This window comes from Hirundo rustica, chromosome 2 (assembly GCF_015227805.2).
Source record: "Hirundo rustica isolate bHirRus1 chromosome 2, bHirRus1.pri.v3, whole genome shotgun sequence".
In the NCBI taxonomy this organism is placed as follows: domain Eukaryota; kingdom Metazoa; phylum Chordata; class Aves; order Passeriformes; family Hirundinidae; genus Hirundo; species Hirundo rustica.
The window spans coordinates 34174591-34200885 of NC_053451.1; the positions used below are offsets into that span (position 1 = coordinate 34174591).

General features: G+C 39.5%; 1 protein-coding gene across 15 annotated transcripts in view; it reads left to right on the top strand.

Annotated features, from left to right (window-relative positions):
* Positions 1–26295, top strand: part of DLG2 (discs large MAGUK scaffold protein 2) — a 984477-nt gene that overhangs the window by 121944 nt on the left and 836238 nt on the right. For 14 of the 15 annotated variants that reach the window (XM_040055800.2, XM_040055802.2, XM_040055798.1 and 11 more), the window contains one exon: positions 3775–3917. In XM_040055800.2, the coding sequence (XP_039911734.1) occupies positions 3775–3917 (143 nt within the window). Of the gene's footprint in view, positions 1–437; positions 565–3774; positions 3918–26295 lie in introns of those variants that run through there. The other variant, XM_040055812.1, reaches the window with a different exon arrangement.

Genomic DNA, 26295 nt, shown 5'->3' on the forward strand with positions numbered 1-26295 from the left:
TCATGTGAGTAAGGTGTTGTGTCTTCTCCAGAACTTATTCTTTCTCTAAACTATTTTTGTTTAATTTTTCTTAAAAAACATGAGGTTAGAGTGAGCACAAATCTAAGCATTAATTTTTCTTTTTTTTTTAAACAATAGTAAAAACCACAAGACTTCAAACTGAGAAGTGTCTCCAGCTATAGTAACAGACAGTGCTTCCTGACATATTTATAAAGGTTAGACCCTGCCCACTCCTGCACAGGTCTGTAAGGAAGGAGAAGTGGGGACTCTTAGAGCTTTCCTGTAGAGAACAAAGGTGGGAGGACAGAGAGAGTGTAAAAAGCACTCTTGCTCCTAATGTGTTGCAGCTGTGTTAATTACCAAAGAGTGGGAACAGCCTTGCCCTCACAGCTGTGGGTGATAAAAGAGGGAGTTAGTTGGTAGAAGTGGTCAGTTGGAGTCTGTTGGCCATGCTGCAAGGAGGAAGGGACAGGAAGCAGTGAGCTAGAAATGCAGAAAGAGATAAGAAGGAGAGAAAGAGCCAGAGCTGTGTGGAGTGACTCATGGAACTGCAACATAGCAAAGGTATGGAAGACTTTTTAAATAACATGGGACTGCAATGTAGAGAAGGTATTTTAGGTAGTGAGGTACTGATACTTGAGGCACCCTGAAGGTTTTAAAGAAGCACTCTTGAGTGCTGTGGCCATCTCGGCAACGATGACAACAAACAAATGCAGCCATCTACGATATGCTTGTCTTTGGGCAATTGCAAAATGCTACTGATATATACTCTACCATGCTGATGTACAGAAAACTTGTTTTCTCACTTCCCTGGTGATGGAGTTATCCAAAATAAAATAAGTCACAGTGTCTTTAGAACTACTTTGTGCTAGAATACATACATATATATATATGTGTAAAATTTATTGTAATTTATTGCAATTTATCTTTATATAGCAAAGCTGACAAAATATTTTGTCTAGGCTAAAGGGAGAGCAAGCAGAATTTATTAAATAAAGTAAGTAATCTCTTAAGAAGTAAATGAACGAATTCTGTTAGACAGGAAATCCAGTGAGATTCACCAACACTTGAAACAAACATGAATTAATCACTTAACAAAATGTTTAGAGCAGTAGAGATTCAAACCGACGATGTGTTCTGTGCTCATAAGTTCATCAATGGTATTATTGCCATTTCTATGTGAAATCTGAACTTGTTTTCATGGGAGAGAATATAGTGCCAGGAAATACTAGATACGTATTAAATTTGTGTAAGAAATGCCCCTTCCCTGGAAGTGTTCAAGGGCAGGTTGGATGGGATGTGATGCAACCTGGTCTACTGGAAACTTTCACTGGCCCTGGCAGGGGAATTGGAACTAGATGGTCCTTAAGGTCCCTTCCAACCCTAGACGTTCTGTGATTTCTGTTTTCTATTACAGGATTTTAGACTTTTTGTTGAATTATTTTCCTGTAAACCTCAGTAGGAGACAGACTACATTTTGTTCATTTTATATAACAAATTACCATGCCTCCATGACTCTTCTTTGACTGTCGTTCCAATCTTGTTTCTACAGCCACTCACTCACGTTGTACACTTGGTAGTATTCAGCGCTTTTCCCCTCCTAGTATGATTGCACCTCTCATGTAGCAGAGATGACTTGATAGAGCAGGTTTACTCAGAGCAAATTACAAAGCCTGTTTTCTGCAAACCTTGTATGACTGCAAGTTTCTGGCTGCCCTTGTTCCACAGAAATGGCAATTTCAGCTTATGGAATTACAAAGCAACCAACTAAGTGAATCCTCTGTGCTTTCTTCTGTGACCGCATAAGTACTGAAGTGCTTTTCTCTGCACACCAGTGATCATTATTCCAGCAAAAGCAACCCGTGGCCTCCTCAGAATAGATAAGGACCTTTACAAAGAGACTGAGGCTTTAATATTTATTTTGCACATATGCATACATATGCAAATGTGGCTCACACATTATTTTTAATGAAAACAGTAGGGCAAGATAGGCTTTAAAGTTAGGGCGAAAGCACTGTTCTATTGTTCCTTGACTGAATACTGTCAACCCAATTAATACCCTGATAACATCAGTGATGCCAGCTGAATGCCACTGCCAGAGGGCATTTTCTAGCTTATTTCTGCAATGTATTTATCTGGAGATAATTATATATTAGCCTAATATGTTTTACTTGCTGTTGCAATACAAATTGACCTGGCATTGAACCATATATTACAACTGTTTCAATTGAACTATGAGCATTCAAACCAACTGTAAAAAGTTTCCTGTATTGAGAACGGAGAAACTATCTTTCTCATTGTATCTGTCCTATAGCTTTTTGTTTTAAAAACAGGCTTTAGCTTTAATGTGGAATTAAATGTTTGTAGTAATATGAAATATAAATTCTTACAAATATATGTATGAAATAAAAGTTAGTATGGCAGTGTGGGGATCAGCCTCTTCCCCCAGGTAACCAACAATAGGACAAGGAGGAAAGGCCTCAAGAGCAGTTTCAGGTTGGATATGAGGAAAAAATTCTTCACTGAAAGAGTTCAAGCATTGGAACAGGATGTCCGGGAAAGTGGTGCAGTAACCATCCCTGGAAGTGCTCAAAAAATGAGTAGATGTGGCACTATGCTATATGGTTTAGTGGGCATGGTGGCATTTAGTTGAATATTGGACTTTATTATCTTTGAGATATTTTCAAACCTTAATGATTCTGTGATTCTTTTTTTCCCATTGTATGTGGCAAATAGAATACATAAGTTGGAAAGTTGTTAAAGGAGTTAGAAGAAAAGTTCAACTTTATATGTTCCTAAAGAGAGGGAAGAGAGACTTCTGACACCTGGCCAGAGACTAAATGTGAGGACAAGCACAAACCCTATAAAAAAACTTTTCCTTTGAGGTCCCAAGGGGTATCGAGGTAGATGCAATATCTTTCTTTCTTATCCAGGAGAAAGTCCATTGTTATTAAATCAAATAATGTGAACCTTATTTGTTCTTTGATAAGTCAATTATCTCCACTAGACATTGTACCACCTTTTCTGTGTGACTATCTGACTAAAAACTTGCTCAAAGAAGGGAACATGTTTCCCCCCTCTCCTTAGGTTATTATGTTCACAGGTTCCAATAAAATTGTTTTCACTACTGGATCTTGTGTATCTGATCATACCCCATGAAAATAAATGTGATAGAAACATTGGAACAGAATATTTTAAGACCTGGCTTGTTGCTTAATCTTGTTTGAAACCAAACACTACCAAGCCACTTCTGATTGGCAACAGACTGAAGTGGTGAATCCACAAAGTCTTCCTTCAAATTTTGTGCCCCACTTGTTAAAAAAAAAAAAAAAAAAAAGCCAAATACACCTGCAGATAGGGCTGAGAGTGATTCAGGTACCTTGGATGGGTGTCGAGAAATTTCTCTTAAAGTATTTTACATTTACAGATTTCTAGGTTACTGGTTAAAGCCATCTGTGACTTATTTCTCCCTGTAAAAGGGTCTGTTCTACCTGTATTGTTCAGGTGTGCATGTAACGTGTTCTTTGAATCTCTTCTTATAATGTTATTCCTTTACATTTTTTTTTCCTAAAGACCTCTTTAAAATGAGAATATGACTCAAGTATCTCATAGAAATTTTAGAAGAAACCACTGTGTATTGGTGCTTTCTACTAAAAGTGTAGTACGTGTTTATCATTATGATGATAATGTGTAAGTATGCGTCAAAGGAAAACACCAGGGACTCTAAGCCAATATGGAATATAATGTCTTTTACTTGTTCCTCTTTACAAACAGATATTCAAGAGTTTTATGAAGTGACGCTGCTAAATTCTCAGAAAAGCTATGAGCAAAAAATAGAAGAAGCAAATCAAGTTGCAGAGAAATGGGAGAAGACAACATCTGCTACAGACCATGAAAATCTGCAGAAAAAACAGGAGGTAATTTAACAGATTAAGAATTAAAATATATGTAATGAATGATATGTCTCAAACCTGAGAAAAGCCATACGGTGGTGTATAAGTTTGAAAGGATGGGTTAATTAAGGAATTAGATTAGGGTGTGAAGGATACATATACACATACAGTGTTATCACTCTGACCTTGATTATGTCCCAAACTTCTTTGTCCTTTTAATTCAGTAGTGATCTGTCAAAGGGAAAGTAGAAAACTTTCATTTCTCATGCTTGGTGTACTTTATCTGATACTTGGAGTCTCTGATTACCCCGAAAAGAGAACACGTCTCCTCTACTTGCTGGTAACCACTGAGGCTATTAATATTCCAATGATTACATCCTGTGTAAAGCATCTAATATGACTTTTCACATTTCTGTGGCCAACATGGGGCTGAACTTTTTCACAGTCCAGGTTCACAGAGATAAGCAAAATAGTCTCTGCATGAGGAACAGATACACAGAAGAAGGTTACACAGCTTTGCTTTTCTCCTGTAGCCAGTGGAAGCATTCAAAACCTTTCTTTGTCACCCCCAGCTCTAATCAGCCTCCAGATTATTATTAGCTATATTAGCAATCTAAACTACTTGCCTCCACCCACATTTGTACTTCAAAGATGAAAACAAGCCCCACAGAAGCAAGCAATTCATTGCTCTGTTCTTAAACAGTGAAACATAAATAGGGTGGGCATGGAATGCAAACTGCAAATCTCCAGACCAGAATCAAAGATGAAGGAAATGTATAAAAAATTTTCATTGTTGTCATGGTAAGTAGACATTTCAAGTTTTAAAAGTTGTTGGCAAGAACTTTCCCATAGGCATGACTATTTTAAAGAGCTTTCCTCCTTTTAAAAAATGAAAAACTCAAAAATTGTAGTTCTACATGACATTTTAGATGTGATTTTTTAAAAAGATAAATCAGAATTGCGGACAGCTAGAACAAAACTCTCTGAAGAAATGAAGAAATTTATTGTAAAAATTAATTAACAAAAGAAGCTTGCAGAATTAATTGAGAACAAGCATTCTGGTTTTGAGTGAAATAAGAACAAATGAGTCTTAACACTAATGTGGGATATATCCCATGAATGATTTAACATTTGAGTCACAGTTTGAAGGCAAAGACAGCTAATATCTGTCTTTTAAAAAAAAAAATTAAGCACAAATCTTATGGTGAAAAAATGGTGGTAGTGTATTTCTGTTATCTCTTGGAGCATCTGATGAAGACAATGGACAAACTCTTTTTATTCTGGCCTCATCAAAGCATTTGACCTACATCTCCATCTTCCTTAAACTCATAGCTATCTTAAGAGGTGGGCTGCTGGTCCTGTACAGGGAATTTGATAAATTCTATGCTGAGGATAATAGATACAGGGCCAACTCCAAACTTCTCTCATTTTATGAAAAAAAAAAAAAAAGTTCTGATTTAAAGGAAAACAATAGAAAACTATAGCATAGAAACTGGAGCAGCCTTTTCAAGGAAGGATGCTGGCAGTCAGAGTCCAGGGTACCATTTTCAAATTTGCTGTCTCTCCATAAATTTCATCAGGGTAGCAGGAGAAAAAAATGTTTAGTCCCTTTAAAAATCATATGTATTTTAAGGGTCCAATGTAGGCAAAAGAGACTGGAAGTGTAGGCTTTTGGTTTTTTTCTTATGACAGCCCAATATACTGTCAGCAGTTCCAAGTCAGAGCTGATTAGTGCAGGCTGAATGGACAAGCTTCTGTACAAATCTAAGATAGCCCTTTGCTTTCTATGAAAAATTACCATATGAAAATGTAACCAAATAATCTAATATAGCATGTAAGTTCTTATTCATGGTCCATTCCTCATGGGAAATTATTGTTTTGTATTTACTTTTCCATCCTCAATTACACGTCCCAAATCTGGAAAGAAAAGCCCCACCCTTCTTTCATAGAATCATAGACTTACGGAATGGCTTTTGTTGAAAGGGACCTTAAAGATCATCTAACCCCTTGGGCAGGGACACCTTTCACCAGACCAGGTTGCTCAGAGCCCCATCCAACTTGACCTTAAACACTTATGGGGATGGGACATCCACAGCTTCTCTGGGCAGCCTGTGCCAGTGCCTCACCACCCTCACAGTAAAGAATTTCTTCCTTATATCTAATCCAAACCTCCCGTCTTTCAGTTTAAAGCCATATTCCCTTGCATTATCACTACACGTCCTTGTTAAAAGTCTCTAGCTTTCTTGTAGGCTCCTTTCAGGTACTGGAAGGCTGCAATTAGGTCATTCCCAAGCCTTCTGTTCTCTGCACTGAACAATCCCAATTCTCTCAGTTTTCCTCACAGGAGAGGAACTTCATCTCTCTGAGGATCTTTGTGACCTCCTCTGGATGTGCTGCAGCAGGTCAATGTTCTTGCTGTGGTGAGGACCTCAGAGCTGGATGCAGTACTCTAAGCCCAAGCATAATCAGTCAGTCCAGAGGCCGTCTTCCTTTCATTCCTTCCCCTCAAAACCTTCCTTGGCTGTCTGCATGTAATTTTTTCTTTATAAATTTGTCCTTTTTCTGTATTTATTTTGCAATCGTAATTGTCCATAAAAAGGAAAGCAGCTTTTACTGTCCAGGACATGTGTCCTGTGAACCCTCCTTTATATTTATGTACTTGCTCCTCTGAAAGTGTAGATTTTAAGATAAGAGAAAAAGGTGTTACATTGTTTGCAATAACCTATACATTTGCGACCTTGCATCTGTGATCACTGTAGTGGTTTTTAGCAAACTGCTGCATCTCACAGCATCCTGGGGCTGGATTTTAATTTCTTTAAATAGATGTGAGAGGGTCATGACCCATGCTATAATCTCCTATCATTCTCAGAGAGTGCCCGAGAAGAGATGTCTCCCAGACTCAGAGACTAATTTTGAATGGCCTTTTTAAAAGCAAGTGAAAAGTCAGTGGGATATAAGAGCTCACAGTATGTATCAGAAACAGCTGCATCCAAATTTTTAGTGTGAATGCTTCCACATAGCATCCCATGGCTACAAAGAGTGGAATTAACAAAAAGTGTTGGGGTTTTAGTGATAGTTACTGTTTTGGGGTTTTCTTCCTACACTTTTTTTTTTTTTTTTTTTTTTTTTTTTTTTTTTTTTTTTTTCCTTGCATGCTTCTGGCTAAATTCTGTGCTGTTTAGATTTTAATCCTGAAGGATCCCTTAGACCCCATGAAACTGATAAATATTTAGGTATGGCCTATGAATTTAAATATCACATCCTTGCTTTTTGCTTCATCATTAACAGCTTTGTTGGTCATCTGAATAAACAGTGACTGCAGTGTTTGCAGATGAAAAATGCAGTATTACTTACCATCACATTATTATTGCATTTCACCCTGTATAGAGACTAAATATATGTGCCAATGTATCTGGCAGAGCTTTAAATATCATAGACCAAAATAATTCAAGTGGGTGGGTTTTAGTGAAAAGGAGAAAAGAAGGACCTATATTAATGTGGTTCTTGAGTGTATTTATCCATGTTGCTTTCTCTCCTCTAAATGCAACTTGACAAAATCAGTTTAAGTGGTGGATAGTTTCAGAATCAATGAAACAGTTTTTGGGGCATGATCAGATTCACTAGAAATGTTTATTAGGTTCTATTTGCAAAGGCTTTTTCTGTTTCATATATTCAGATAGAAAGGAAAGAATGTGACAGATTGGGCGCTAAATGAAAAAGTCCAATGTGTTCATCATGATGTAGGAACTCTAGAATACAACTCTGAAGAAATCCTAAAATACCCCTGATGTCCATTCATTTGCCCTGGGACACATCAGCTGCATTTCAACCGTACCTGTCATGTTTGCCTAGTTTGTTCTATAAAACCTCCCACAGTGGAGAGTCAGCTTTCTGTGGGTTACTTATTTCCTCCCTGATGGAAAATCTTTCCTGATGACAAACTGGAGTTTCTCTAAGTGTAATTAGAACCCATTAGATTTTGTTCAATTAGCAGTAGACATGGATAATATTTTATTCAGTCCTGTTCCAAAAAGCACTTGAACACATCACAGAATCATACAGCATCACAGAATGGTTTGGGTTGGAAGGGACCTTGAAGATCATCTAGTGCCAGCTCCCCCTGCCATGGACAGGGTTATGTTCCAGTAGACCAGGTTTCTCAAAGCCACCTCCAAACTGGCCTTGAACACTCTCAGGGATGGGGTAACCACAGTTTTCTGGGTTCCAGTGTCTCACTGTACTCATTGTGAGGAACTTCCTCATAATATTCATCTAAACCTAATGTCTCTCAATGTAAGGCCATCACCCCTTGTTCTATCCCTACATGTTCTTGTAAATAGCCCCTCTCCAAATTTCTTGTAGCCCCCTTTAGGTACTGAAAGTCCTCAGTGAGGTCTCTCCTGAACCTTCTTTTCTTCAGGCTGTGCAATCCAAACTCTCTCAACCTGTTTTGATAGAAGTGCTCCAGCCCTCTGATCATCTTGGCCTCTTCTGGACTTGCTCAAACAGATCCACATCCTTCTCATGACAGGGATCCCAGAGCTCAATGCTTTACATGCCCCTATAATAACAAATGCTAGGCTGTAATGAAAAAATCTTGTCTTTTGGGATAGAAAATATTTAGTTGCCTTAGACTCTTCTCAAAGGAGCTATACTTAGAGGTATGAAATATTTTAGTTTCCAAAACAAAAATCCTTGAGGCACTGTGAAAGGCAATTAATGTTGACAGCACAGGCGCTATATATCTCTCTATATATCTCCAAGTATATAAAAAAAATTCTGGAGACTACTTTGCAAGATTTATATATTAATGGAAATACTAACTCAGGATTTGGGAACAGCAGGTTTTAATTTCTTACTGTTCTGTGCACTTCCTGAAGGACTGTATGTGAAGTTTGAGAAGAGAAATTAAGAACTAAGTCATGGAAGGGAACTGGGAATTACAGTGTCTGAAGTATCTCACCATATGGTGATATCAGTTAAGGATCATATCTGTGGGGCGCTGCATAGACAAGAAAGCGTTGTTCAGGATTAAAGTCCACCAAACATAGAACACACCTATAAACTAACAAGTAATGATTTCCAAATATGGGACAAGGTGTCATTCTCTTAAAATCTGCCTCATCAAGATGTTGATACCTTATCCTCATCAGAGTTCAGAGTCATGATCGCTATTCTGTAAATAAGACCATAGCTAGATATCTCTCATAACGTGCCTGAAGGCGCTGCTGAAACATTCTTCCTTATGAGGAAGCTATTTGGTTTGGATGTTTTCCAAGGATGTGGAAATCCATGTACAGCTCCCTTCTTGACCAGAGAGGAGCTGATAGTGCTTCTCACCCATAGAGTGCACTAAGAATTGTGCTGGCAGGTATTGTTTATCTTTTTCTTGTTGGGATGTTGCCCATTTGTGCTGAATAATTAAATTTTTTGGGGACAGAGTACTGACACGTGGCTTTATAACTTAGAGTTTATAGCTATCACTGCTCTGAAAAGTATTAAAATATAGGCTGTTCTGTCTTCTTTTGCATACCCAAGGGTTGAACCCTCCCTCCCCTGCAAGTGCATAAGCACCAGTGTTGTAAAGTCATAAATGCAAAGCTCTTCTCCCTGTTTTCTCTTCACTTTTCTCCACCCCCCCATTGTCACCATACTTATATTTAAATCTGGAAGGGGGAGGATTTAACAGAAAATATTAAGAACTCCACTTCAAATGCCCACTATATCCCAGGGAACTGTATGTTCATTCCTCTCAAACCACATTTAAGGGATGCGGGATGTTGCATTCGGTGGGAGGGTGGGTGATGCATAGGGGAGGAAGTGTAGCTGGAATTCACCTGTCTGAGCAGGTTGTGAAGGTATGCCAGAAACATGGAGTTCGTGGATGCTCTCAGTGCTTAGACATTGGGCTGATTGATACGGTCCAGACAAGCTTATTTTGGGAACAAACAAATGCCAGGTTCCTACTTAGGGAACATGGCTGTGTAGATGTGACACTACACAGAAAACATGCCTCCAGAGTTCCTGAGGATCTCAAATGCTTTTAAGCTGAGTCATTGCAAGCTGCAGTAATAAAGCATCTGCATTGACTTAAACCAAGCAATATTTATCTGTCCATGTAGCCTGGTACCTGGCTTCCAGCGGGGGCCAGGAGCAGATGCTCAGGAAAACGTCAGAAAATACCAAGCCTTGTTATTGGGTGCTTTAGCTGTTTTGCAAGTCTAATCTGAGTTTGTTTGAACTAGAAGCACAGAAAGTGTTCAGTCCTGGGAAATTCAGCCTTACCTTATTTTATAAACATTCAGCATAGTATTCACCACAGCTGACTGGGGATGTGCCCAATCTGCTGCTGGAAATCATGAAGACAGGATTTGTTTGTAATTTCACCTCTGCCAAAAGAGCCTCATTACTTCTTTGGAGCAAGGTTTATAAGACTAGCATTCACAGCTTGAAAGCATTTTCTTGAAATTATGGCTCTTAAATTGTCCCTGTTGGAGAAAGAATACTGATTTCTTTTCACCACTAGAAAACACAAGATATGGGTTGAGCTGAAAGTGGTTTAAATTCAGGTCTTCCACTGCTTTAAGAAGTGCTCTCTCCCTTCCCAGTTCCAGACAAGTCTGGGGAAAGGTATTCTCCATCTCTGCTGCCTGTGCAGCAGTATTAATATGTGCCTGCAGTTTGAGAGTGGCTATGCAGGTCTGAGCCCAGCTCCTCAGCTTAGCAAATGGTCATTAGCCTGGGAAAAAGCTCTCTTCCCTCCCAGGACTCTCAGCATTGCAATAAGCAGTCACTAGCTAAAGGATGTCTCTCACTGAAGCATTGTGTAGATAGATACAATTGAAACCCTGAGCTGTTTAGAATATACGATAACAAAAAACCCACCTAGATGGAGGAAACCATCTGGTAAAACAAAAATGGAGCTACTCTTTAGTATGAGAGTAGAAACACTGCTTAAAGCTGCAAGCTTGTGCTCAGCTCCAAGCCCTCATTAAAAGACATAAATTTAGCCTTGTTTTAACCTCTATATTCTTTAATTTGATCTTCAGTGCTGCTTATTTCTGGTCAGCTGTGTTTTGACCTTTATCTAGATGGAAAACTGAGGTGAAGGAGAAGAACACTCTGCTGTTGCACTGACATATAAATCTGAGGGTCTGCCTGTTCCTGTATCATTGCATGAAAAGACCATTTTCGTATAGTGCATATGGTGCAGATACTTTTGCCATATTGAATGATGATCATTTGCAATTGCTGTGCAAGCTTGGTCATCACACCCTGATCTCATATGCGCAATCTTTATTCAGCACAGTGTGGGTTCATTGCTTTGACATGGTCCCCAAAGATTCCAGTTCTTCATTTAATTCCTGTTGTTCTGTGCATTTTTTATGTTTAGAGGCTCATTTTGCAAGTGTGTTTAGTTGCATCATGCAAAATGAATCCTCTTATATCTGTTTGCTTCAGGAATGCCTGCTATCCTTGTAGCCAGCTATTATAAACACTGTAATTACTTCTCTGTCCTCTAAGTGCTGGGTTGTTAAAAGTTCCAGTATTGAAATCCTTACTTAAAAATCTTCTGCCTGAAGCAATTAACAAGCCATTAATCTGTTTCACACTAACAGCTTGTCTAACAAACATGGAACTGCAGCCCCTTCTATATGTGCCTATAAAAATTCAGTATCTTCCCTGAAATTTTGTTTGTTTTCTTTGTCTGTAACTGGGTATAGCTTAATTTGTATGGCTTGATTTACTCCCAGGAGCCACATTTGATTCTGTTTAAGTGATTATACTTAATATGCAAGAGTCATTAGGTATGATCAACCATAATGTTTCATTAGAAGGGTTCAAAACATTGAGTTTTATGCATCTGTTTCTCCACTAGATTTAGCACTATAGTATATATTTATCTGATCAAATGCAATTTGTGTCTGTGGGTTGATTTTGTGCCAGAGCCAATTCCCAAGTAATTCTATTTGGCACTAAGTTCTCCTTCAAGGCAGCAGCAGTGTTTTTAAGGGGTACAGTATAAGTGACATCTTGGTGTGTGTCTTTCTAGTCATGTTCCTTTTGCATACAAGAATGTGTAACAACCTTGACTAGATAATTATTGAACAATAGTGCTGAAGCTTAGCTCCATGTTTATTAGTTTTGGTTTTTTTTTTTTTTTTTTAAGTATACCGTAGCTTTGTAATTTTATTTTTTATGCACTTTTAAGATTTTCTTTATTTGCAGAGATTATTTTTTGCACTTGCCTTTTCTTCTCGACTAGGTTGACTAATGTTTAGAAAAGGGTAACTGCAAAGTTGCTGCATTATTAAACCCTTATTTATTACTAGCTGCAGCTAAATGCCTTGCCCATACTAGATATCCATGCTGGGTCTCTATTTATAAATTTGTTATTTGTTCTGTAGCTTGTCAATAACTTGAGTGCCAGAGCGTCTGTTAAATGTCATTTTAGAGTTGCTTCTGAATGTGTTTTAACATGATCAGGCTAATGTTTTGGTTTTAAACCAAGTTGTATCTATGCAGAGCGGTGTCATCCTGTGGACAGAAGTGCTCTTGTGATGCTCAGAGCAGGGCAACATACATGTCACGCCACTCTAAACAGACAGTTTTTGTACCACTGGACAGAAATTGGAACTAGACATCACTCTTGCTTTTGCCATCTCCTTTTATTTGCATAGTTATACATGCTCACAATAAAAAGCCTTTTCCTTTGTTTCACTTTTTCATAGTGCAGGGAAAGGGACCTGGGGTCTTGGTCAATGGGAAGTTGAACATGTGTCAGGAGTGCCCTGGCAGCCAGGAGGACCGAGTGTGCCTGGGTGGTATCAGGCACAGCATCACCAGCTGGACAAAGGAGGGGACGGTCCTGCTCTGATCTGAGCTGGGGCAGCCTCACCTCCAATGCAGTTTTGGGCGCCACAATATAAGAAAGATATAAAGCTATTAGAGAGCGTCCGAAGGAGGGCCATGAGGATAGTGAAGGCTCTGGGAGGGGAAGCTGTATGAGGAGCGGCTGAAGGCACTTGGTCTGTCCAGCCTGGAGGAGACTGAGGACAGACCTCATTGCGGTCTGCAACTTTCTCACAAGGAGCAGCACTGACCTCTTGTCTCTGGTGACCAGCAAGAACACCCAAGGAAATGGCCTAAAGCTGTGTGTGGGGAGGTTTAGGTTGGATATTAGGAAAAGCTTCACCCAGAGGGTGGCTGAGTGCTGGAATAGGCTCCCCACGGAAGTGGTCACTTCCAAGGCACCAAGCCTGACAGAGTTCAAGAAGTGTTTAGACAACACCCTAAGGAACATGGTGTGACTCTTGGTGCTGTCTTGTGCAGGGCCAGGAGATGGACTCGACGACAGAAGTTATTTTATGATTTGATGATTTTTATTTAATGTCACAATCATATTGGTGTGCCTTGCGTGAGGGTTTAGAGGACTCGCTGGTTTCATGTGTCCTTTTTGACAGGGAGATCTGTTTTTTTAGTTTTAAAATTGTCTTCTACTGACATTAGTGGGATGGATCTGGGATCTTGATATTAAATTAAACCCAGATCAGCATTGATGAAAGAGTGACATCCTCCACAACAGATTTATTTGGGTTTGGTTTTTTTTTCACATTTATATAATATGCCTCTCAAACAACCTCTAGGCAGTTTTTTGATATGTGATTTGTTACTACATCTGCAAAGGATTGGGAGCAGGCCAGAACAGATGCGAGGGACCAGAAACACTCATTTTCCCCAATGAAAATGTGCCTGAGTATCAACCAGCATACAGAATGAGCCAAACTTTTAATTAAGCAGTGAGTCTCTATTATGATAAGCATTGAGGTCAGATTATTGTGTAAATTCCACTTCTGTGTATCAAGGTCAAAAATGATAGATCTAGTTTGAAAATAACACTTGACAAAAAGCTCTTGCAATTTTAACTTTTTTTTTCTGCAATAATTTTCCTAAACCGTGGTATGTTTCAACAAGGGAATACCAGATTAGTCTGAAAAAATTACCAACATAAAACTATCAGAGTGTCCCAAGGGGCTTCTTCACAAGCTGGCAGTTCCTCTGAATAGCGTGTAAAATAATTCATTGTTTGTAATAAGATTCTGAGAAGTTATATTTTAGCTACCTGCAGAAACAGGTACATCAGCTCCTAAAGTATACTTCTTTGTCATATAAAGCTGCAAGGGTTCTGTAAAATTGATATTCAGGGACAAATGTACTCTAGTTAGATTAATTCTAAAAATATTTCAGAACAATTTGTCTCACACATTTATTAACTTTGATTCTTCACCAATCTGAGTAACTAAGCAAGAGAATTCACTGCCCTCCATGTGCAAAGGACACAGGTCTCCATAGAGAGCTTTAAGAGTCGATTATATATTTCTGCAGTCTACCAATTCTTCTTTATTAAAATGTTCCTTAAATAGTTCCCAAGAATAAAGAACGGTATCTCCCCAAGACTTCTGGATCACACAAAGGTCACCCTGGGAGGGATTTTTTTTGGATAGATGAATGTATCTTTGCTCAGTAAGATAAATATATATGAAAGAGAAAATATCTAGCCTCTTTTGTTTAGTTTTTTTTAATAATCTAGAACAGATACTTTCAGGTTTTAGCAAATAGTAAATACAATCCACAGAGTAAAAACCTGGTAAATTAAAGGTAAACTGTCAACTTGAAAATATCATTTACCTCCCCAGGTGTGGTTTTTTTTTTTTTTTTTTTTTTTTTTTTTTTTTAATAGTACAGTTACAAATGCTAGAGATGTAGTAAAAACATGGGACTGTGTTCATTTTCAGCTTGTACATTTTAGACATTTGCTTGTCTTCGATCCTCACTCATAGCACTTTAAACTGTCACAGGTGATAGTGAAAGCTGCCCTTGGTTTAGAGATGAGACAATTTACTGCATGTTTGTCATTATAATATTTAGCTGAATTAAGCATTTGTCTAGACTTTTGTGTACTGTGAAGGAGTGATTTTTGTCCTTTGTCACTCTCCTTCTTATAAAGAGCCTTTAGGAATACATTTCTTTTTCCTACATAATGTGGTGGGGTTTTTTTTCCTATGTAATCTTGATCCATTTACCCATCCAAATGGATAATCTTTTCATAGAAATCGCTTTCTGAGCCACTTTTTCTAACCATATTTTCTTTGCAGTTGGGAGCCTCTGTTAACTTCCTCCCCTCCACCATCAATTACCACTTTGTCTTATTCCTAAGGCCTGTCATCTCTCTGCATGTCTACTCCTCACTAACTCTTGACTTCCACATATTCTTCTTCAGCTCTTCATGACATATTCAGTGAGGAACTTTTCCTGGTGTGGTCACCCCTAGTGCACAGAAGCTTTTCAGAGAGAGCTGTGCGACTATCTCATTTCATCTTCAAAACTGTGTTTTGTCCTGAAAGAGAGGTGGTTGCAGTCATAGCAAGCACTCCTGCTACAATATTTTCCTCTCCTTGATCGATATTGTCCCACTGTTTGCTCTTGCTTCTCCAATTTCTCTTGTCTTGAACTGAAATAGGCAGTTTAATAGAGTAGAACCCTCATGTATTAATGCAAAACAGATTTTGTGCTGGGTATTGGCTTATGTCTCTGTGTGGTGCCTCCCAACCCAGAAAACTAGTTTTACAGATTAGTTCTGAAATAGAATTTTTAATATAGTTCAAATATCTCATGTCTAAAAAATGTTAGGTTAGCTGCATCTCACACTTCTATCAGCCTGCACAGATCTGCACAATACCAGTGGGGAAAAATGATTGAAGCTGCAAATGGATCTCTGTGCTTTTGAGTTTGATTCAGCATTCTGGATGCACCTCAGCTGATATGTCTGGTTGCTTGTGCTTTTCTGGCATGAGGGCAGCCTGGTTGCTCAACAGGTATAACCCAGATAATGGTGTTCAGTTCATTGCCGTAGCTGTATAACATTTCTTCTCTGAAAGGACAAACCAAAATGATGACGTTTTCCCAGGTCCTCCAGTTCTTTCCAGAAGTTAGGGGAGCCTGCCTGGTTTTCAGAAATGCTGTGCCCTGTTACTGTATATATACATATATATATATTAGCTCAGCACTTTCAAGTAGCCATGGTGTCTCTTTCTGAGAAGAGACAAGTCAAACAGCTGTTGTGCAAGCTGGGAAAAAAAAAATGGAATTAGCAGTAATAGACGCAGTGGATATGAAGTCCATTTTCTCAGAAGGTGGCTTTTGAAACTCTGGAGTAAAAAAAGCAATGGTAAATTTTAAATTATTGTTGCTTTGATGAACCACTAAAACAAGTTTGATCTTTGTGAATTTGTTAATTACCACAGGAAGGAGTGAAAGGATCCCTTGAGAGATTTCAGGTCAGTCATTACACCAAGCTGCTGTCATCTCTCTCACATTTTTTGGTGTTGTGGTAGTTTGTAGAAAAGCAGCAGTAACAAAACTGACAACTTTGTGTCTTTCTAAGCAGTAGGAAGATTCATGACAGACATATGCCTTCACTTATGTATTGAGGCATCTCGTACTTTTTTGGACAAAAATTGCTCTGGACACACACAATGGCATCTTTGCTAGGTCAGCAGCAAGCCTGTAATTAGATCTTTCGGTATTCAGGATGGTGAATACATTGTTGCCTGAAACAGTCCATCTTCTGCAGTCATAGGTGCATTTGTCAATGCTGCTTCTTAATTCAATATCAATTTATTTATTGGATTCCTTGTTTTTTCCCCATCTAGGGAATGTGCCTAATATACACAGATATCTTTGCACTCACAGTGGACCATTCTATTACTTTGGAGGTTTAGAATCATCATATATTACTCTTGGCTTGCAATTTGTGATGACCTTACCCTTGGACAAGGACCAAACCCCTCCTTATATTGGTGCTCGATTCTATGGGTAGTCATCACACAGAGACTGATCTGATATCCTTCCTCAATGCTGAACAGAGAGGAGTGCTCAAGTTGTAATGATCTTGGAAAACCAGTCTTTGTGCCTGGCTTCACAGGGCTTTGTTGCAGCTCAGCCAAAAGAATATGAAGGCTTGGATTGCCTTTGTGAAGTGTCATCAGGGTGCTGGTCACAGATATTCAAAATAATATTTTTAGTTAATTATAGAAAAAAGACATGGGGATGTTTTCAAACCATGAAATTACATTGCTGATTACAGGTATTTGTCTTAATGGTAGAAACTACATTTTTGCCCACAACCTTTAAAAGTACAGTATTATAATCTATCATCTCTTTTAGGGGCACCTCTAGTGACCCCTGTTTGACTAAGTACTGCACAAAAACATCTCAAGATGATCTTGCCTAGCTTCAGCTTTGATTATCAGCTAGTGAAATGTGATATTAACCTGGTGACTGTAATAATGAGATAGGTTGTCAAGATGGGGGTTGCTGTCGTGGTTTAACATGTCAGGTGGCTAAACTTCACACATCCCCTTCCTCACTTACCCCTTCTCAGTGGGATGGGGGAAAGAATTGGGGAAAAGACAAAAAAAATTGTGATTTTAGACAAGGTTATTTGACACAACAGAAATGGAAGGGAAGATATTAATAACAGCAATAATAAAGATTTTGAATATACAAAACAAGTTACACCTTCCATCTACTGACTAGTGGCCAGCCAGTTCCTGAGCAGTGACCTGTAGCCAGCTTTGTACTGAGCTTATGTACTGAGCATGATGCCATATAGTATGGAATATCCTTTGGATCACTTGGGGTCTGCTGTCCTGGCTGTCTCCTCCCAGGTTCTTGTGCTCCTCCAGCCTTCTCACTGGTGGGCTGGTGTGAGAAACAGAAGAGTCCTTGGCTTAGTATAAACACTGCTTAGCAACAACTAAAACATCAGTGTCTCATCAACTTTATTCTCATCCTAAATCCACAACACAGCCCTGTACCAGCTTCTAGGAAGAAAATTAACTCTATGCTAACTGAAACCAGGGCAGCTAAATATACAGAATAGCACACAGAGCTGTGTTCTGTTGGCATTAACTAACATCCAAGTTGTAATGTGGCTTCTGAATGCAATCAGAATTGGAATTTCAGACCCTAATAATGAGAGCTGAGGTGGTAAAGATTGTAAAGGACATAAAGGTGATTTGGCATGTTTCAAGCAAATATTCATCAACAGTGAAAGTATTTTCAAGTTTTTCATCTGACATTCTTCCAAGTTTATATGTTCATCTCTACCCAAACCAGATGGCAGATACATCCCAGCAAAAGGAGGAAGTCTTACCTAAGCTGCATGGACACAGTGCAAACGCAGTTTTTAGACAGGATTTACTGCCTCATCCAGGGTTCCTCTTCTGATAGTGTCATCTGGACCTTGGTGTCAGTGAACTGTGACAAGGGCACTGTTTCAGGTCAACTCAAGCTGGTACTTTGAAGGATTCCTGGTCCAGGATCCTTATGGCCTGTGCAAGGTAGTATGCATGAAAAGGGCATTACACAGACTAGGAGACTTCCTCCCTGCAACTCTAGGCGTTGCCTGGTGCATAAGCATCTGCTCCTTTTCTCAGCGTCAACTGTAATTGACAATGAAATTTATTTAATTAAATTTTAGTAGCCCTTACACTTCTGTGCTTCTACAAGCTCGCAGAAGCTCAAACCCCTGTACAGTCCATAAATTTTAATAATCTTGGTCAGTGGCTAATGCTAATAGTTCTTGGAGTCCTCATACAAAATACAGGTTTCTGCCATCTCCCTATTAGGCAATGAAAGATTCTTATCCAGCATTGAGGTCATGACAGTTGTCACAAAGGAAATTGTTAAGCACTGGTAGATCCATGGAGCACAACCTTCTGCAAAGTATTTAGGGAATGCTGTTTTCCCTTTTACTTCACTTTGTTGGCTGGTTATCAATGTTTAGTGGGTGTGATGGTGTATTCTACAGTTTAATGACCTGATTCATTCTACTTAACTTACCTTTTGGGTCCTTTCCCTTTGATATATATTGGTGTGAAGCGTTTTGTAATGCTTTGTAGGAGGAAAGCTGGATGAAGATATATGGCACTCTGTGTTGCCGAAGGTTTTGTTTAGCTGCAGTCTTTTTGCGTGTCAGCATGAGTATATATGATTGTGGAGCTCTGCAGCTGTGACTTAGCAAGGCAGCTTGCCACTGTAATGACAGACACTGCTTATTTCCCTCCCTATGGCTCTGGCTGAAACAAATATTCTTCTTTACCAAGGTTTAGGATGCTTCAAGCAAAATCTTGCAAAGCAAAAGTCATTACAATATTCTTCAAGGCTTTGATTTTGTGTATTTGTTGATGGTTTGAGGTTATTTTTTCTTTTATTTAATGCAGGCTTTATATTCTTGTATTAGTGTAAAACACCTTTGGTTATCCTAAATATCACTTTGTGATACATCAGTCCTGCTCTCAAAATGGAGCTGGGTTTTATTACTGCTGTTGAGTAGACTGACTTAATTTCCCCATTTCTGGCAAGAAAAGGCACAGAATTTAATCTCAAGTGAAATTGGGATGGTTTCCTCCTCTGTAATTTCTCTGGAGGTGTGTGTAAATAGGAAGAATCTGTGTGGGCCAGTGGAGGAGACAGGAGATTGGTTTCTATTCTTGGATTTGCCATGGATCTGCAGCACATCATGAGATAAATCAGAATTCACTTTATCTGAGTGACTTATTATTTAAGCATATTTCCTGCAAGGTTATCATGCAGTACATAAAACTCTTGGGCATTTATCTTGTTTTGAGTTAAAAACACAACAGGGTTTGGGCTGGAAGGACCTTAAAGATCCCACAGTTTCATCCCCCTGCCATGGACAGGGACACCTTCCAGTAAACTGAGCTACACAAAGTCCCATCCAGCCTGGCTTTCAACACTTCTACAGATGGAGCATCTGCAGCTTCTCTGGGCAACTTGTTCCAGTGCCTCACCAGTCTCTTGGTAAAGAGTTTCTTCTTAGTGCCCAACCTAGACCCGTCCTCTTTCAGTTTAAAGCCATTCCCACTTGTCCCATCACCACATGCCCCTATCAAAAGTCTGTCTCCAGCTGTCTTGTGGCCTCTCTATGTACTGGAAGGGTGCAATAAGGGCTAGATCTTGTCCTAAACTCTGTGTGGTTATGCACAAACAGACCCTTGTTCTCCTGACAACTGAGAGGGATGCAGTCCTTTGAAAGCAACCATTCTAACTCTCGTGACCAAAGCATAGGTATGATAGGAATAAATGAAGAGCTGCCTCCAGAGGCCAAGGCAGCCCACAGGAGCCATTTCACTAAGTCCTTCTCCATCAAAACCTCTAACCTTATATTCATAAGTGCCCTATTATCTCTAATCTGAGGTCAGTCCATGCCAGCTGTATGGAACAATGGTTACCAAGCAGTTCCTCACCTTGCACCTTCATGTAATTGATAGTAATTAATGCAGTTGCTCTCATTATAACTGTTACAGGGGACCAGGCAGAAATGCAACATCAGCAGTTAGATAATTGCAATTTATTGAAAAGGGCCCATTTGCAGGGGTGCAGAGGTGGGAAAGGTCAATGGGCAGCAGCAGGCTCTGCTACACTGCACGGAGGGAAGGACAAAGGCTGTCCTCATCCTCTCTGTTCCTTCCTTCCATCATAGTGCCATTTGACTATAGCTTTAAAAGATTTGATCCAATTCCTTGGAGGCCCCAGGAGTTCAGGAGGCAGTTCTACTCCTGGATAAAAGTGTAGTTAAGCTCATCACATGCTACGCCTGTGTGTATGAAATGTGGAAACTGCTCTGTAAGATCCTCCTGGCCTGGAGTGCACTGCAGTGATTTACTCAACTGTTTTGCATCTCTGCAGTAATTTGCCGCCTCAGATTTATTGTACACATTTCTGAACAGTCTGATGTTCATTTATTTCTGGTTTTCAGGGGAAAATGCACCAAGTGGGGACTTAGACTTACTGTGTAGGTCTTCTGTTAAGAGCTTGACCTCAAGCTATATATCCTAAGGGAGAGTACTGGAGTAGCAATTGAGCTAAAGGGCTGTACAGATCCTTGGGATTTTTGAAAGACTCAGCACTAAGCCTTGATATTGCTAGTGAATTTTGCACACTGTGCTAGGAACATCTTTAGAGAAAAATTATATTGGTTTCAAGAAGAATTAAATGTGAAAAGCACAATTAAAAAATAATGTGGTATTCTAGCAACCAAAGCAGTTGGCTTTTTTTCTTTCCTTGTTGTTAAAAAAAAAAAATCTACACTGATGCAATACAAAATGACACAAGAGAATAAATGTATCAAGTTGTTATGGCAACTGAAATATGTAGGTTGGAATTTATGTATCCAGAACTTCTATATAAGTAAAATAAACATTATTCTTGCTAATTAAAATAGGATGCAAAGATTATTTAATTTAAAATCATTAGTTATGTTTTCCCTTACAATTAATGACTTTCTTTTTTATTCCCCCCCCCCCCCCCCCCCCCCCCCCCCCATTTCCAAGTATTTGCATTTATTTCCAGCTGTGATCTACTCATATTTTCACGGCAAGATTGTGATTTCACTAATATAGGCTAAAGTGTGGAGGGAGACCACTGAAGCTAATGAATAAAATATGTGCAGGTGGGCACAACTGGAATCAAAACATGTGCTTTAGCATGTCACTCTTGCTGCAGGTGACCTTTCTACTTGCAGGGCCTCTTGGCAGGTGTCATTACCCCATGCTTGAAGGGATCTCCCAGCAACCACAGCTCCCTGTCTTTCTTCTCAGTTTGATACAGTGCACATGGAGCTCCTTCCAGAGCTTGTTTCTGCATACAGCCTGCCCTCTTCAGCTGTAGTTTTTGCTTCCAAGATACTTTATGATAGCAAATTCTAAATAAGCATTCATTAATTATGTTCAGCCTTTTAATTTTTCTAGTTCTTTTCCTCCAGCCTTCATACGAGTTCAGTAATAGCTTCTGCTTTATTTGAAAGAAATAGATCTTTAATGTCCCAAATTACTCTTCGTGTTTTATCTTCTTTATGCCCAGCAAAGTGCAGGCTGATAGATGAAAGGTAAAGGAATGAGGAGAATGATCTGACTCAGATCCCAGTGAGCTGAGGAAAATGCTTTTATTTGTTAAATGTTTTAATCTCATTCATTCTCATGCACAGAGGTGTCTAAATTTGCCTTATGGAGTTTAAAAACACTGCTACCAGGAATGTTTTGGAAAATACCCCATCAGCAATACATAAGTTAATTATCTCCATCTCTTGCTAGCAGGTATCTGCCTGGCACAGAGCTACAGCTGGGGTCTGTCTTTGCCTGAAAACTGCAACCAGTCTGTCCAGTCTCATTGTTTAAGTGTCATTTTCGTGCATCTGAACTGTAAATTATTTATCTCTTCATCCTTGCAGCAGAGTTCATCTTTTTGATGTGTTTTTTTTTTTTCTCTTTGCCACATCAGATCTTGCCAACCACTGCTATTCAGTGTGCCAGGTCTCAGCAGGGGAGACTATACTTGAGCAGCAGCCTCCTCAAGGCTTGTGTTTGCAGGGGCTCTGGTGCCTGCACAGTGCCCTGCTCCCTTCCCTTTCTTCCCCCACATGGCAGAGTCCACCACTGTGTGACCTTAGTGACTCTCTGCTGCCTGCGAAAGGGGACACATGAGCACCTTGATTTGTCTTCCAGCTTGAAAATAAAGCTCTGCATGAGCTCTTCTCTTTTTTGCCCCCTTAATTCTGTCTCCTGAGACCCCTCCTGGAATAGTACATCCAGATCACAGTATAGGAAAGATGTGGACTGTTGGAGTGAGTCCAGAGGATGGGTAAAACGATGGTGATAGGGCTGGACCATCTTCCATGGAGTCAGGCTGAGAGAGCTGGAATTTTCAGCCTGGAGAAGAGAAGGCTCCTGGGAAACCTTAGACCCCCTTCCAGTACCAAAAAGGAGCTTATAAGAAAGATGGGCACAATCTTTTTTTTGTGGAGCATGTTGTGATAGGACAAGGGGTAATGGTTTTAAATGAAAGGAGGGTAGATTTAGATTTTTATACAAAAAATAAGTTTTGTTTTGTTTTTTACTGTGAGGGTGGTAAAAGACTGGTACAGGTTGTTCAGAGAAATGGTGCATGACCCACCCCTGGAAACATTCAAGGTCGGCAAGCTGTTCTAGTGGAAGGTGTCTCTGCCCATGGCAGGGGCATTGAAACAGATGACCTTTAAAGTTAAAATAATTCTATGATTCTGTGACAAATGACACTGGAAGCAGAGCCTGGATCAGCAAAATGAATCCTGTGTATGTCTTCTGGTCGGTCACCAGGCTTGAGTTTGTGGGGCCAACTGACTCCAGCCAGCTCCATCTGAGCTCAGTCTGGGAGGAGAAAAGCTGATCCATGAGCTAGTGTCCCCTCCCTGCCTGAATTCCCTGCCTGGGAAGTCAGTTGTCTTGCCATAGGTCAGAGTCACAGTGCAGCTAGACGATTGTGTGATATGGGCAGTGAGGGAAATCAGGTCTGAATGTGGGTTTTGTGTTAGTCCAGCAAAAGTGAATACTCCAGTAACTGATGGCTTGGATGAGAGCTTTTAGATGAATGGTCAAATCTGTATCGGGGATTAGCAAATGCAAAGTTCACCAGTGACATTCTGACATCCAGAAACACACTGAGAGCAAGATTTGCTCTCAGGAGGGTGGAGCAGCATTAAATCAGATCCTGACCTTTCTGAGACACAAGTCCACAGCCAGATAATTGTTTCTGAGCTGTAACACTCTTTAAGGCTGTCATAAAATTTTCTGAAAGGTTGAATCCATATTAGTTAAAGTGAAATCATAAGAATCCCAGGGCAGACTAAATATTATTGTGATATTTATGCTCACTTTCAAATACAATAATTAAAAAAAAATTAAACACTTGTGTGATTTATAGAGTAGAATCCATGCTCAAATGAGTATTTCTCTTCATTCACATTTACTGGTCATATTGGGAAGACTGGTTCAGAAGGGACTAAAGGACATCCTTACAGGGCTTAGCTATGAGACCTTATAGAGCTCTATACAACATCACCCTGACTTAAGACAGCTGCTAAGTCTGAGCTAATGCAATGTGATGTGGAGCAAACGTTGATGTCATTGAAAAATTAACAAGAAACCCTAACATGGAAATGGAAATAAGATCCTTTCTGACATCTAAATCATTTGACATGGAACTATGCCTTTCTATCGGGTCTTAGAAATACTGAATTAGAAAAGAAAGCTCTGCTCTATTGTTTCTGGATTGAAATTTAGGCCCAGCTGAGGCAAATTAAACTGCTTGACTTCTGTGGCATTGTATTTATGATTTTAGTTTTTAGCATGGCCTGCTCTGGAATTGTCTGAGTTTTCAGTGATATTGATGGAAGTCCTATCCTGGCAAAAAAAAAAAAAAGGTTGAATTACATTTCTTCCTGTAATAAGGAATATAAGAGGCATAGAAATAGGACTAGCAAAGCACATCTTATGGTGTCTAGGATTATTTCTCTGCATGGCACTGCAGGAAAAACTCATCAAGCCCTCAATGAATGATGCTTTGTGTCCCACAATCTGTCCAAGATGCCCAACTTTTGTTTGTTTGTTTTTGGTTTTGTTTTTTTTTTTTTTTTTTTTTTTTTTTTTTGGTTGTGTTTTTTTTTTTTTTTTTTTGGTTTGTTTGTTTGTTTGTTTGTTTTTGGTTTTGTGGTCTAGTGATGCTGACAGCATGTTTGGGAGAGCTGTCAACTCTGTGTAGGTATGGCAGAAAGGTGCAGAGCTTGGAGGACAGGTCACAGGCACAGAAGGCGTTCGTGCTGTTGCTGGCATGTTGTAAAGGATGAACTTGACTTGAGTCCAGTTCTGGTTCACACACAGCTTGAGCAGAGTGTGAGCACGTTGGCTGTACCTGGCATAGAGGTGTGCTCTGTTCTTTGCTAGTAGCAGCATCCTGCTGAGCATCTCAGTTCAGCTCAGGTTGCTTCCTACTCCAGCATAGCTGCTGAATGAATTAATTTACATCAATGTCCTGTAAAATGGATAATTCCAGCATATATTACATTGAAATGTTGCTTTTTAGATGTTCTAATGATTTTCAAATATGCTTGCTCTAGAAAAGTTAATTAAATAAAAGCAGTATCTCTCAGCACTATGTGTTTCTGGGAGCATTTGGTTACCAAGATGATAGATCTCCTGACATATATCAGCATCCAAACGTTAACAAATTGCTGGGTTTTTTTATTCCTTTCCTTTCCTCATGCAAATCACTTGGGGCAAGCAGGCATTTATTGACAGGCCCTCATGAGACTGGAGCAGAGCTACCAGCTGGTAATCCAAAGTGCCCAAAGACATCTCAGGGCAGCCTCTGTTTTGACTTTCTCTCACTAAAAGCATAGAGGAGAGTGTTCCCCAAGCCAGTGGCCATATGGGAAGGTGCATTAGCTCTCTGAGCTGTAGGGCAGTTGCACACTTATTTGGGCTCATGTTCCTCACACTTCCACCCACCCTTCTGGGCCCCTAGTAAAGCTGATCAGCCTTTTCTATCCACATATGCCCTAGAAAATATTCTATGTGTGTAAATGAATTCAAAGTCCTGAAAACAATATCCTAGACCATAATAGAATTTGCACGTATATTTCCTGGTGTTGTTTTTTATTTTTTTTTATATTCTCACTGTTGGGCTTCACCCCAAGAAATAAACATGTGGTAACTATCAGGGATGGTTATAAGTTCCTCCTATTAATATATCTGGTATAAATTCTTGAAATTCTATAGATTCTTATGCTAGGCTGGGGAATTCATCCACCATTACATGGCTTGGCTGCTGCAGGAGGACCTCCCATAGAAACTCATGGGAACCCCATATGCCACAATTGCCTTTGAGGGTAGATGCTCCTTCTGTCTGGTTGCTGGTGAACTGGAAGCTGCTGCCTGCTGAAAGGGGAACTGGTGACTAGTCTTCCATAACTCATATCTATGTACTTTGGCAAAAAAACAATCAGCCAGAGTTTTGTTGTCACTTGATTGTGTTAACTGTGCTTGTCCTAAAAAGCTACCTGCAAGATGTGTTATAAGCACAGAAAAGCTTCACTGAGCACTGTTAAAATTAGACAAAATTAGCAAGGGTAGGTAATGTGGTTACTATTGTGTGCACAAATATTTAAATAATGCCATGAGTTTGCACAATGAAAGAGACATGCTGAAGAGATTATGGTCTAAATAGTCTCTGTTAATTATAATCTAAATAGATTAGTGTTAATTATGCACAAACTTAGAAGGTTGCTTTAGGTGTGATCTGCAAGGCTCATGGTTACTAACCATGTGAGTAAAGTTACCAAGTGAAGTTTTGATCTGCTCTTGCAACATTTGCTTGTGAAATCTCTTCTGTTTCTCTGATCAATTTGAAGAGAATAAGGTCATACTTTCTTCTCTGAAGAGTAAGATAGAGTTGTTCCAACTACCAGCCCTCTAGATGCAGGGGTGTGATAAAAAAATCTATA